The sequence below is a fragment of the Porites lutea genome, chromosome 9 (assembly GCF_958299795.1).
Source record: "Porites lutea chromosome 9, jaPorLute2.1, whole genome shotgun sequence".
Taxonomy (NCBI): domain Eukaryota; kingdom Metazoa; phylum Cnidaria; class Anthozoa; order Scleractinia; family Poritidae; genus Porites; species Porites lutea.
The window spans coordinates 1,215,001-1,228,847 of NC_133209.1; the positions used below are offsets into that span (position 1 = coordinate 1,215,001).

General features: G+C 37.3%; 4 protein-coding genes across 4 annotated transcripts in view; 1 reads left to right on the forward strand and 3 right to left on the reverse strand.

Annotated features, from left to right (window-relative positions):
• The window catches only part of LOC140948570 (mitochondrial inner membrane protease ATP23 homolog), a 3,493-nt gene extending 3,430 nt beyond the window's left edge, over window positions 1–63 (reverse strand). The window contains exon 1 of the mRNA XM_073397825.1: window positions 1–63. This exon is cut by the window's left edge and continues 145 nt beyond it. The gene's annotated coding sequence lies outside the window, so the exon portion shown is untranslated.
• Window positions 64–210: 147 nt separating this feature from the next.
• LOC140948566 (uncharacterized) lies at window positions 211–2,673 on the forward strand. The gene has a single exon (XM_073397820.1). It carries the CDS (start codon window positions 211–213, stop codon window positions 2,671–2,673), a length of 2,463 nt encoding a protein of 820 aa, XP_073253921.1.
• A 582-nt stretch (window positions 2,674–3,255) lies between these two features.
• LOC140948571 (UPF0462 protein C4orf33 homolog) lies at window positions 3,256–6,447 on the reverse strand. Its single transcript, XM_073397826.1, has 6 exons — window positions 6,377–6,447; window positions 6,030–6,216; window positions 5,213–5,270; window positions 4,793–4,844; window positions 4,439–4,632; window positions 3,256–3,396 (listed from the first exon to the last, which is right to left on the reverse strand). Exons 1-6 carry the CDS (start codon window positions 6,383–6,385, stop codon window positions 3,303–3,305), a joined length of 594 nt encoding a protein of 197 aa, XP_073253927.1. The 5' UTR covers window positions 6,386–6,447; the 3' UTR covers window positions 3,256–3,302.
• A 3,429-nt stretch (window positions 6,448–9,876) lies between these two features.
• LOC140948569 (coiled-coil domain-containing protein 169-like) lies at window positions 9,877–13,803 on the reverse strand. The gene is made up of 7 exons (XM_073397823.1): window positions 13,466–13,803; window positions 12,850–12,932; window positions 11,714–11,827; window positions 11,090–11,133; window positions 10,829–10,927; window positions 10,565–10,618; window positions 9,877–10,140 (listed from the first exon to the last, which is right to left on the reverse strand). The coding sequence occupies exons 1-7, from the start codon at window positions 13,690–13,692 to the stop codon at window positions 9,886–9,888; spliced, it is 876 nt and encodes a 291-aa protein (XP_073253924.1). The 5' UTR covers window positions 13,693–13,803; the 3' UTR covers window positions 9,877–9,885.
• Window positions 13,804–13,847: the final 44 nt, after the last annotated feature.

Below are 13,847 nucleotides of genomic sequence, written 5' to 3' on the forward strand. Positions count from 1 at the left end.
GGCTCATAATCTAAATTTTGCCGCAAAATAAAGATGGCGGACTATAGCTAAGCACACAATAGGAATGAAGTGATTGTTTCGGACTCTCTTGAGGGGCTTCTTGTCAAAGCCACCTGGAGTCATCGCATGTAGCCTTTCACTGCAGCCCCAACTCTCCAATTTTGCTGTTTATGCAAGAAACCATTTTGGTTTTTTCATCTTTGATTTTCAATGTTTTTTTCTCTTGTCTCAACTCGTCACGTAAGAAAGAAGAGATGGATGTTCTGTGTTCTTTCTGTAACATCAGTAATGGTAACAGTATTTATTTACCACATCTTGGTCCTGGACAGCTCGGAGTTTCTCGCCGAATATGAAGATGAGTATCGAAAGTGGAACTCGCTGAAGGACTTGCCAAAAGTGTTGCGTTACAAAATTATTCAGGCCATCAACAGTAACAAGACATCATGCCCGATTTTATCTATTCAAAGAGGGCCTTTATCCTTGTCGTCGGCAACCTGTCGGTTACCTAGAATGCGAGAAGATGCTTGCTTATTTGCAAAGTCTGTCTTCACGACAGATCAGCCGCTGCAAGATTGCAACAGTACGCGTGTTAATTTGTGCAAAATGGAGAAAACCCCTGGGGGATTTTCCAAAGTGGAATGTCATACGACTTCTTGTGGGTCATCAGATATCATTTCTGTGGGTTTCATCGATCCGCACGACGGCTCTGTTACTTGGCGTCACTTTTCTTTCCTTCACGATGTCGAGAAGGCACTGAATAAGTACATCCAAACCACTCCTTCAGCGGAGTACTTCCCTTTTGCTTTCCTGAGGTGTGATGAATTTTGGAACCCAGCAGCCAAGACCCAATTGTTTATTTTACCACCGAAGAGTGCAATTGCTGATAAACCATGGGGGAAACCCAGAAATAAACCGATTAACGTTAATATTATTCTATTAGATTCAGTGTCGAGACCTCACTTCTACCGCTCACTTCCTCTTACTGTCGAGGCTCTCAGAGACATCAACGCCAAAACATCAACTCACGTACTAGATTTTGAACTTTTTCATGCTATAAAACCCAGAACGTTTGAGACCCTACAAGCCTTATTTTGTGGTGAACTTCTAGAAGTGGAGCAGTTCATAAACCCAGTGCCTATTAGAGCTGATGTCATGTTTGGCGCATTTAAAGAGATGGGTTATCAGACTATGTGGCAAGAGGACATGTGCTGGACATATGAATGGGGGCTGGTTAGAGACTTGAAAATCATGAACAAAAGTGTTCCTTTAATGAATACATGGAATAGATTAAAAACTGCATTAAAAAATAATTCTATTGATCATACAGGAATCACTCATTCAAGCTGTGAAGTTTTAAAGGGTTTTGCTGTTCCAGAGATATTTCATGGTCCTTCCACCATGTGTTACGGAGGGGAATACTATCACAGCTTTTTTCTGCATTTCTTGAAGGACTTTCTAGAGGAGGTAAACTCAGATTCAGCAAAAAAGCCACTGTTTTCAATTTCAATCCTAAATGTAGGCCATGAGGAAACAGGATTAAGGATTCAGACTTTTGACAAATCACTTGCAACATTTGTAAAGAGCGTAGCTGCTGAACCAAACACTCTGAGCATTATACTTTCAGATCATGGGAACACATATGGCTCTTTTCCCAGGACTCTGAAGGGACGGCTTGAAGTTTTTCAACCACACTTGTTCATAATAATTCCAAGTGGTGTTAGAGACTATCTAGGCAAATTCAAAATGCAGGCCTTGATACAAAATCAGAAGAGACTGGTGACCGTTGTTGATTTACATCACATGTTAATGTCAATAGCTGGTGTCACTGGCCATAAAACACAGCTGGAAAATCAAGGTCTGCTTCAACCCATTTCTAGAAATAGAAGTTGTGAAGATCTTGGTCTGCTCTCCTCTACTGTTTGTATCTGTCAAGGATGGGAAACAAAAGTCCATGCAAACTCTTTTCACTATATTGTAGCTGAGTTTGCACTGGGAAAACTTAATGACAAGATACAAAGTCAGTACTTGAAGAACTTAAAGAAAACCAAGCAAGTTTCAGGATTTGGGTCCTGTGTGAGACTCAAAGGTGAAAGGTTCGACAATGTGCGGGAAAAAAGAGTTCACGAAAAACTAACAGTGTCAATGGATATTTATGTACAAAACCAGGAGCTGTTTTCAGTAGTTGTTCAAGTTATCAGTGGAAGTGTGTTATTGGATTTGAAACTTCTTCAGTTTACAAGGTTAAGTAAATATGGGATCTACAAGACTTGTTCAGACAAGGGAGTTGATTTAAGACTTTGTATCTGTAAACCAAACTTCGAAATTGAGGCTGAGAAAAACCAAGAACCACCAATACCTAACTGGAAAAGTTATGGTAAAGTATTTCACTCAGCAACAAAAGCAGACAACATGCATGAAAACTGCCTCTTCGTCCTTTTACGTGAACACAAAAGTGGCGTAATATTTGAGGTTGCAAACTTGTGCAGTTTTGTTTTGTACAAGATCAAACTGCATCTTTCTTTAAGTAACATGCAAATTTCAGAACCCATTCCTTGTCAGAGAGAGGTTGGACCTGGTACAATTCACTTCCTGATTGCTGTTGTTCAAGTTGACCCTAACATCAACTGGAGCTGGACATATACTCTTGACTACTCATGGAAGATGTTGAGTTAAAAAGAAGCATCATTGAACATAACCCTAAGATCAAAAATTCTCCATTACATTTCAAAAAGTAATGAAAAAGAAAATTCTGTACTAGGTAACATTCCTGGGGTTGTCTCCGACTCATACCTCGAACTGAGAGAGGGAGGAGTAGAAAAGAACCATCCTCCTGGGAATGAGGTTGCCATTTACTCGGACATGCTATGCACAATGGTAATGGTGCTATGTGCACATCAAAGGATTGAATCCATCCAGACTCAAAAGTTTGAGAATTTTACAAACAATGCTACGAGTTATAGTACCATTAAAAAGACTTACTTAAGGGTTTTATGGTCATTTCATTCACCGTCAAGTGTTAGACGAACAATACATCTCTAACTCTAAACAGTGCCAAATTAAAAACAGATGGGAAAAATTTATTTTATTTACCCATAAAGCAGTGAAAAGCAAATGACACCTTGCTTAAACCATTTGAAGGGAGAAACCATTTGAACCATTTTAAACCATTTGGGGCTTAAACCATTTCAAATGTTCTTTATAGAGTATTATATTGACTTTAAGAAGTATTGTTCTATAATTTTGTTCATGAATCCTATCTACACGATCATGAACTTCTTGTTATATTTAATCTTACAGCATTTCTATCCCGTTGTCCAGTAAGTTGATCCAGGCTGTTTCCAAGAGGCAGGAAACAGGGCACTAAAATTAAAGTTCTTGAAAAACTGAAGTCTGTGGCTGAAATGAAATAGAAAATGTGATTATTCAATGAAATGTAGAGAGGGACAGGACATTCCCTGTTATCACTCTTCATACTTACGTTGTAGTAAATTTTTTTTATCTTAGGTAATTTTTCTTTTTCTTTTGTTTCAGTTTCATTAGCATACATTACTATACTCAAAAACCAAAGAAAACAAAAATTACCCGAGAAAAAAAATCAACTAGTTACTACAACATTTATCTTCTTAACCGAGGACACCTTATTTTGTAACTGTGCACATGTTTTGCACATCACAGCAGAGGACGCTGGGGAAGTCAGGTTTGTTTATAATTGGAGCCTTCTCATACCAAAGTATTTTGTATGGCTTACAACTATCTGGCAGGACAAACAGAACTTAGCAAAGGCTAATAAAATATGTAGTTCCAGAAAATATGCATATCTTCCCTTCCCCACGAAAAGATTCTTTCTAAGACAACCACCCAATAGTTATTAATCATCGTTCACTACTTTTAATTGTTTTATCCCTCTCCTCTCCCCAGAAAATTTCAATAACTTCTGTGAAGGGGGGGGGGGGGGGGTGGGTGGGAGTATGGAGAATTTCTGGCACCTTGGCAACCTTGCAGAAAAACGTGACATAATGTAAATATGATTCCCAAAATTATGTTATGGTTTAAATCCCCCAACCCTCAAATTTCCAATAATAAAAAATTATAATGATATTTCTGGATTGTTAATGTTTTATTGACTCAAGCACGTCTCGATTCATCATAATTCAATAATTTTATTTAGAGGGAAAAGGAAATGATAATAATAATAATAATTATTATTATTATAACTATGATTAAAAATTAAAATGTGCCTTTTCCATGCAAATATGATCAAAAGCACGTAAATCCAATATTGTGTTGTATGAAATCATGAAAACAAATCATACTATGTCTAAGTGGTGCTGAAGAGGATTCATGGGATTGATCATCTCATTCACCCAAAGGTCAGTCACAAGATAAAACTACATATTAACATGTTTCCATTATGATCAGGTTAGAAAACAAAACTTACAAGTCAGGTCTGTCAAATTCCTTTGTAGCTGGATAAAGTGCTTCATAGCATTTGTCATGTCCTGTCCCATGGATAGCATATGCATTAAGTTTCACCACACCAGGAGGAAAGTAGTCAAGAGGAATAGTAGCACTTCCTTTCCATTTTTTCTGTACATTATCTTTTGTAGCTGAATAACTCAGGGCAAGTTTATCCTGATGTCAAAATATGAAAGCAAATTTTGAAAAAAAGGTTTAAATTTAGGAAATAGATAGTCAAACAGTGGTTTCAGTCAAGGACAAAAAACCCAAAAAACTTCAAGACAAGGATGATGTAAATTAAAAGGTAGGAGGCAGCGGTGGACATTTCATTTACCTTGATCATGTTTCTCATTCCATTAAGAAGTAGGACAAGATGCTGGCCATGGCTAGAAAGAAAAGAACATCCAATTTTCACCCTGATGGACCTTTTTTCCATGCATAATGATGATGAGGTTTGAAGACAAAAATTTCCTCAGTTGACTGTCATTTGCCCCCCAGGGGAAAATGGGTTAATTTATGTTCCCACTGATATATATAACTATAATTAGAGGTGGGGAAGCAGGGGGGAGGGAGAAGGGGAGAGGAGGAGAAAATAATATTATTACTTATAACTCATTTCCTGTTATGAGAAACAACTGCAGCAGTTATTTTTTTCATGCCTGTACAATATTATAGATCAAGACAGCTGCATTTGAGCTGAACAAACGATAGAATATATACTATGTGAACTGGAATAAAAAATGACTTAACTTACGGGCTCAACTCCACCTCCAAATATTTATCATCTGCCCCCAGGAAGAATATCTCAGCCACTGAAAGGTCATTAACAGGTAGTTATAATTATGTACCCTACATCTAGGATCAAGAGGGGTGGGGTACTCGATGAATTTTTTGGGGGATACATGCATGCTGCCGGGGCTTTGAAACTCTAAACCACCTCAATAATATACAAATAGTAAGAAGAGAAAAACACAGCAAGCTTTAAAAAAGTGCAAGTCTTTTGAGTTGGCAAATACCACCTGACCTGTCAGGAGCCTATGGATGAATGAAGTGTTGTGGAAGAGAGGACAATAGCTTGCGAGCAAGCTCTCCTCTTTGGGCGAGCAAAGCAAGTCTCGTGAGAATGTGCGAACGAGCGGCGAAGCCCCGAGGGGCAGAGGAAAGGCCCCTCCTCCTCCTAGGCCCCTCACTCGCGCGTTCTTGCGAGGCTTGCTTCACTCGCCTAAATAGGAGAGCTTGCTCGCAGGCTAAGAGGACAACAGCGTGTCCTCTTACATTTGAATATTTAGTAAGCTTGGACGTCAGCATACAAAGGCAGCACTGGTAACTCCTCTCAGTCCATTTATGAGCTTCCTGTAACCTTCCCAGTCCATGACAAGAATAATGAAAAAACAAAACACAAGGTCACCACCAGTGATCAGGAACTGTGAATTAACATTGTAGCCATAAATATTCTAGCATGGTTGATGATCAAATTCCCACACTACTAATTACATTCAATCACTAAATTTATCCCATTTCTTTGGACCACCTAGCGCATTCTATTTGAACATTTTTATAATATCCCTCACCTTCAAACTCCCACAATTCAGGGCAGGGACTTCCTGAAGGAGCAGGAGGTGGTCCTGGGTCATTAAACAGAGGTCCTCTCACATCAACCTTGACGGAGGTCTCATCTACTGCACTGACTTTAAACTCTACAGGACTGTGGTTTAATGGTTCCCCGTCCCATGTTGTTGCAATGGAAAACTCAAATTCCTGCAATTAGCAACTAAATTGTACTCACAAATGTTCCAGAAGGGTTTATGATTTATAAACCTGCAAGCTTAACTTCACTTCAGCTTCAGCAGATTCCCCCACTACTTAAGATTCAATATCGAAGATCACAGAGATCTATTTAAAATAAACTCGCACATACCTTGTTCATTGTTTGAACTTTGTTCGTTGGCTTCTTTGAAACTCAGCGGAAATGCCTTCAGCCTCAGTTTCATGTTACCACAACCGGAAGTTCAGATTTTCCGGGTGTCAGTGGAGTGTGCCGTGTCAAATATCACATGGTTTACAATAATTCTGTGGATCGGTCGAAAAATCTTCACTGCCTGTCACGTCTATTTTCCTTGGACAGACTTGTGGTTAATTTAATGACGTTGGAAGACGAAGAGTCCCAGACTCATCTTGAACCACTTGAAAGGGAATCTGCTGAAGAATGGCGCACTGGCACTGGTAGGTTGCGAGGTCTAGACCAGCGAATTTGTACTTGTAGTGCTCGTAGAATAGATTTTGAGTCCAAGCTTTTAAATAGCCCGCAAAAATAAATAAGAGGCAAAAACCATTGGGTGTGTTTGTGGGGTAAAATAGTATACGATGACTGTAAACAAAGGCTTTGCGGGGGCACAATCTTTCCTAACGTGACATCGAGACAGCGTGACCATAAAGACACCAGACGCTGGTGTGACAAGCGTGACCTCACCCACTGTTATGTGGGATTTTCACTTGAAACACTTTTTTCTAGTGTTCTAGTTAAGTGTGTAGGATTATTCACCGGCATTTTTTTTATTTATTTTATTTTACTGTCAATGTTTAAGGAAATGCATGGAATGTATTTGCACACTGGAAAGATTTTGTGATGTCAGAAAAACTGCTTACATCAATGGTACACATCTTCTATGCTATCCCTCCAAATTGGCCAAGGGGATCAAACTGGGAAAGGATCCTACCAACCATTATGGCAATTCTCATATGGCTAGCATTTTGCATGAAAATGAGCATCATTAAATTACTGTGGACCCAAGGTGACCAGGGTCATGCTGCCAATAAACACCCACCAATAGGATCTGTATTACTTGTTGTCTTACTGGTGCTGTCGTCAACAGTTTCGTTTACAATCATGGTCGTCTACTTCTTTAAATCAAGTAACAGGTTCCATTACTCTTCCACTAAACTCATCCCAAGATTTGAATTTGCACCATCAGGAAAACATCAAGATGTGACACTGAAGAAAGAGCACTGGTTGGGCGTGAACTTGTTCCTTGTGTTTGCAATCACTGGTCTTGGAACTTCCCTTTATAATGCAATGAAAGTCAACGTCTTCTTCAGTTTCACTGATTTGCATGAATTTACAAAACAGATCAGTGATGTCCAAAGAGGTCTATACTACAGCACATTAGTGATACTGAACTGGGCCCACATGAGTTCCATACTTGCATGTGGTACCTTTTACATTGCATGTCGTGGTATCTCAAGTCACATTGATTTCACAGAAAAACTGCTTGTATCACATGTGACAGACTTTAATTCTGCAAAGGAAATTCATGAATGCCTCCTGAAGTATTCAGAAAAGGTTTTAAAGTCACTTACCCCATGGTTTGCAGTTCACAGCAGTTTATTTGGACTTGTAATACTGCTGACATTACTGGACATAATGAGTACCATCCAGTCTTCACAAAAAAGTCATGACATCAGCAAAATCTGGTTATCCGAGGTTACAGCATCTTGGTTTGTGGCTATTCAGTTTGCATTCCCTTTTTTGTCTGCTAGCTTGGTAACTCGACGATATGAACAAATGTATGAGCAGTTAAACAGGGGAGCCACAAATGTTACCAATTGTCACGAACTGGACGCCTTTTTGAACTACTGTCTGAGATGTAAATCAGGGTTTATGTTCTGGGAATCAGAATCACCACAAGTCATGCTGTTATGTCGATTGCATCTGTTTTCATTGGTTTGTTTCGATTCTACAAGGAACTCTTTTAATATGAACAAAAGAAACTTTACTTGACACAAGTCTTGATCTGCTTCAATTAACACCTTTTGCAGCCCGGAAAAAAAGTTGTAGAACAATAGTTGGCAGGATACCCAGGGTAGCAGGTGGCAAATGCCTACACATTTGTGTGTTTTTTATATTAAAATTATTAAATCTAACTGTAGAGAAGGCAGCAAATGAAGTGGCAAAATCAACAGCTGCCGACTCATTTTAACTGGGCTCCTTGATTTGTTCAAACTATTATCATCACTCCCATCATGACCACTACAGTCCTGGAGTAGTCAATGGATAAAAATCAGTATCGATTTAAAATCTGTTGCAATCAAATGATTTTTATTGATTAGTAACAGAAATTGGTGAGAATAAATGAACTAGATTGCTGTGTAAAATTGGTATATAGAAATCAATAAAAATCCAGATAAATTGATGAAAGAAGCAAGTGTGTCATCAATTTCTACCGATTTATTGATACAATCGCTATCTTTTATATTAGATTTACTGATTTTAGTTGATTTATCAATTGACTACTCTGGACTATACTGCACTGCACTGGAGGAATATGCATGCTCATAATATGGTTTTAAGGGTTCATTCTACAAGTAACATCAGATTATTGTAAAAAGAAGGATGAAGGAACACTTCCATAACACAATAGAAGCCACTTTATTTTACAAAATTAAGAATTTGTTTTGTCTGTTGAATAAAACTTTTTACAAAAAATGAACCAATATGTTACACTGTAATGATATTACATAATTTTCTCCTGTACAAAGTATGTATAACACGGATTGTAGATGTTTAAAATCCAGGAAACAAGGAATAACTGATGGTAATCATTGGTTGTAATATGCAATCTTTGAAGTGCTTGTATGTATAAACAATGCCCAATGAAAATTATATTTTCCACAGCTACAATATTTTCCATGGTCACTAACATATTCACGTTAAATACATGAGTGTTATCATACTCAAACATTCAATATTATTTTTATATCTAAAATATACTGTACATGTACCTTCCCCCCAAAACCAATCAAGTTTCACAAACTACATCTACTTAGTCTTTCCGGCAGATTGTCCTTTGTCAATTTTATAGTATTATTGGGTTATGTTTTATTTAGACAATTTACAAACAACACCTACTTTCTTCATGTGAACATTAAAGCTGCAGTGGATCGAGCTACCAAAATGTATTGAATGAGTAAGGAAACAGGAGAGGAGATTGCAATGACAAGGTTGTCATAATACTGCATTCCTCAGCGTCATAAATTGTATTATTATACATTGCACTCACTATCTGTCTTCTCACTGGATAAGAGCCTACAGCTAATTTTGGAAATCAGAGCAGTCACGATTTCCAATGACAAGATCAATTCAAGTTCCTTGCAACATTGTGCTTGTCGTTATATTCTTTGAAACAATGTATAATAAAACAGTTATTAGATTCGGTTTTTGTGATATCCTAAATAATCATTCAAGGTCTCGGTAAGTGTTATCAGCTTCAGCCTTCAGCTCAGCTGATAATACTTACCTTGACCTTGATTATTCCAGATATCACAAAAAACTCATCTAATAATATTGTTTTTAATATATCGCATTCTAAAATGATACCATTTTAGACTATTTTGACAAAGTTATTACCATAAAACTTGCATTCATACACACTAACTGTGCCGTGGACTATTGCCAGATGATCCACTGCCCCCTGAGCCCGGGTTTTCCAGTTTTGGCAGCTTGCGCACAGCAGCAACTTTTTTCACAGGGCCTTTTCTTGGATCAATGATTCTCTGATTGTCTGGCAAACCAAACTGTTTAGGGTTTCTTAATTTAGCAGCATGTAGCTGAGCTTCATTTTCTCTCTGTGCTTCACTTAGAGCAAGTCTTGTTTTAGTTTTTGTCTCATCAATGGTTGCAGCAGTCTGAAAAAAAAAAAAAAATAAATAAATAAAGGTAGCTTCAGTCTCAAGCAAGGCTTTTTCTACATTACAAACTTCTGTATTTACTTAAGGGCATCCTTAAAGCAAGCTATATCGCCAAACTAACAAAACTATGATCATAACGCTTGAAACGGCAGTGAAACTAAGTTACTACACTAGTACATAAATGTAAACTGTTACTAAGCTTGTATTTTTGCAGAGTTCAGGTAGGAAAGAGGCGGACTGAAACTTTTAAGCACTGTCCCAACAGTGTAAGGTTTCACAATGTTATTTGGGAAAAATCAAGTGAAAAATCTCACAGTCAATGGCCAGACAATCATTAACAACTAATATTCAAGAGTCATCGTTCAAACGGCTTTGTGAAGACACTGAATCACAGAAAAGGAGATAAGACATATAGACTGACCTCATCCAACTCTGTTAAATATTTCTTTCTTTCTTCATTTATCTTATGGTAAGCCTGAAAAAAAGACATGGAGGACATTAAAGGGAACTTGAGTTACCAATAAATAAAAAAAATATTTATTCATCATCTGTCTCAAAGTTGATGTACCGCTGTTGTCCATAATTGAGATCTTCATTCTTTGTAATGTTCTCACAACTTAGTTCATAGCTACGAGGCTTTGATAAGTCTGTCTAGGTACAGAGACAGTATAAAATGCCAACCAACCTTAGATTCATTGTCTAAGCGCCATTCCAAATCACGCAACTGTCCTTGAAGTTCCACCTTGTCTCGCTCCAGCTGTTTCATAAGTTTTCTGATTTCTGCCTGATGGTGGACAAGTGAGGATACAATGGAAGTAAAGCCTGTACTTTTTACTACAAATACATATTGTGGATATTGGGTAGAATTTGAAAATTATTCAAAGCATGAATACATTATGATATCAAGAGCATATTTTCTACGTAATAATACAAAAATTGTACTTACGTCTGATAAGCCATTGTATGTTTTGAGATGGTTACTTGGCTTCCCTGCAAAATTTCACATACATGTATTAAGATGCAGTCACAACACACGCTGCTGTAGGTTTCAGTGGAATAATTTCCATGACTCGTGTAGAATGTTTTTAAAGACTGAAAATGAAAATTTTATCTTTAAATATTTCCACAGCCTGCAAACAATTGTTGGGACTTTCCAGTCTTATAATTTGGATAGTGCTAACCTCTGAATAGATGCCTATCCAAATGGATAATGCATTGCTTTCCATACCGTAATTTTATTCACCAAATAGTGATATATCTGGTGAAGTCTTGAAAATGCCACAATAAAATTCCAGGAACTTTCTGGTCCAAAATAAACCCTGCTAGTGGCTTGCTACTGAATAAATCTGTTCGAATAATAATCGTAAATTCCTTTGGCCAATCAAAGTTGCTTTAGCTATTTTTTATGAAAATCAAAGCATACATTTAAGCCAGCACTTGATTTTTCCTCCGACTGCACTTGTGTGTACTTGCTTCTTTTTTTTTTCTAAGTATCATTAACCACCACTGACTTTGCTAAATGATAATTTTTTAACACATGATACACTGAATAAGGCAGCAATAAGCTTACCATCACGGGAAGGAATCTTTAACTGGCCCAGTTTGTCCCGTAATAAAATAACTTGTTTTTCAAGTTGGTCATTCATTTCTTGCTGTGTCTCAAATCGTGTCTTCCATTCATTATCTGCATCAAAAAACACTAATTTTTAATGAGACATCCAGAGGTCAATTTAATAGAACTTTTACACATGTAATTTACAAGTGTAGCTGTTGTTGTTAGACTCTAGAACAATGGCTACAATTGTAAATTGCACCTGTAAAAGTTTTATTAAATTGACCCAAGATCGACAGTGTCTTTGTTGACCTGCTCCTAATGACAGTGACTTCACCGCACCCACTGATGACGCTGTCATGGGTTCAAATCCATGTGACTCCATGAAATTTTTCCAGGCTTCTTTTCTGATTTAACCTCACACACATCTATGATGATAATTTTCCATCCATTTTCACGAGGCTTTTTCAACCCAGCACAAGTGAACTGCTAACCAGAGAAGGGGTATAGAATGGTTCCCTGAAAAACGTGCCCCGGAAAATTTTTGCTTTACATCAAAATCTTGGAAGCGTTTGTGGTAGGTCTTGAAGCTGCGTTTTCAGGTGATTTTGCATCTCGGTGTCTCAAATTTTGTTTGAAGCTCAGTCTTCAATTTTCAAACCGGGGTCACAGTCTCGCAAAGGCTCAAATTTACCATTCTATACTCCTCAGAGAGACTCAACCATTATTGGATGATATGATTTTCATAACAGTAAAGCCAAGGTCCTAATTATATCATGTAGGTAACTCGTAACAATACCCATTTAATAGACTACCAAACTTGAGGCCAATGGTGTGCTAATGTTTTTACCTCCCGTTTCCCCTCTGTCTCCATCAGTGTTCCATTTTACGGCTGTTTTAAAAAGGAAAGAAGTTGAATCTGCCTACAACTCAAACTCAAAACCTTCAGGACAGAAGGCTGCAGACGAACTGACTATTCTATTCCTTACTCCATTTAAAATGATTTCATAATGATATATAGTAAATAATGTCATCATTGTTGTTTAAATAGGACATCAGGTAACCTAGAAAATCTCGGCCAGAATGAATTAAATGTTTTAATCAATGACACTGTCAGGTTAATTTAGGATAGTTATATTTATATTAATTAGTACCTTCATCTTCCACATTGTTACTTTTCTCCTCCAGATCAGCAATAGTTTTGTCAAGTTCACCTGAAGACTGTTCTAACATTTCCCTATCAAAGAGAAATGAACAGTTTACTATACTCGAATGTACATTTTCGGGAGCCAATGTCACTTCAAATTATAAGCTTAATAAAAATTTATGAAGGTCTAGATCTTGCTATCGGACGCTGTGTTCTTTTACTTGAACCCCATAAGACAGGCATAAATTCTTTCCAAACAATAAAGACGAACAATATTATTGTATACAAAGAGCAATTAAGCTTATAATTTGTTTTAAACAGAAGCTATATAACTTAAGCAAGGAAAAATCATCTTTGAAGATGGAGCTAAGTAATGGAAGAAAAAGAAGAAGAAGAAGAAGAAGAAGAAGAAGAAGAAGAAGAAGAAGAAGAAGAAGCATAAAATGATCGGGCAACACTTAAAGCTGATTAAACTACTTGCTGTAAACTATACTTCCTGTTTAAATTTTAATCAAAAGACCAAACAAACGGTTAACTTAACATTGGGGTATAAGAATATGAAATTAAAGCAGATCACATAAATCGAAGCAAATTGCAGAACTTAATTCAAGTTTTTAGCTCACTTCATTTGACGTTCTTGTTGAATCTCTGCTTTTAGTCGTTCGATTTCGTAGTCTAGCTCTGTTCTTGGCGCCTTCGATTGCTGCCGAGGCTTATGTCCTCGTGGACTGCTCATTTTAGAACTTTTCTTGGACGACTTCGTGTGTTTCTTGTTCTTTTTCTTGAGTTTATCTTCGTCTTTTTTTATTGGAATAAACGGAGTGATGTCTGTGACTCTTCTGGCGTGCATCGCGCATGTCCAGTTACTATGGTTTCAATTCAACAAAACATTGGCGGGAAAATTTGTAAAACTTGAGAGCTGATTTTAAAAATGTTGTCAAGAGTTTGTCTCCTTTTTCGAGAGAGTCCATTAGCGCCGTAAATTAAATTTTAGCTAACAATTTA

Coding starts and splice junctions, on each gene's coding strand:
- LOC140948571 (XM_073397826.1), bottom strand. Junction 5,271..6,029: donor TGAATTGTGGGAGTTTGAAG/GTGAGGGATATT, acceptor ATGACCTTTCAG/TGGCTGAGATATTCTTCCTG. Junction 3,397..4,438: donor GAATTTGACAGACCTGACTT/GTAAGTTTTGTT, acceptor ATTTCATTTCAG/CCACAGACTTCAGTTTTTCA.
- LOC140948569 (XM_073397823.1), bottom strand. CDS start 13,692: ATGCACGCCAGAAGAGTCACAGACATCACTCCGTTTATTCCAATAAAA. Junction 12,933..13,465: donor CAACAAGAACGTCAAATGAA/GTGAGCTAAAAA, acceptor TCTCTTTGATAG/GGAAATGTTAGAACAGTCTT. Junction 10,928..11,089: donor CATACAATGGCTTATCAGAC/GTAAGTACAATT, acceptor GTCCACCATCAG/GCAGAAATCAGAAAACTTAT.
- LOC140948566 (XM_073397820.1), top strand. CDS start 211: ATGTTTTTTTCTCTTGTCTCAACTCGTCACGTAAGAAAGAAGAGATGG.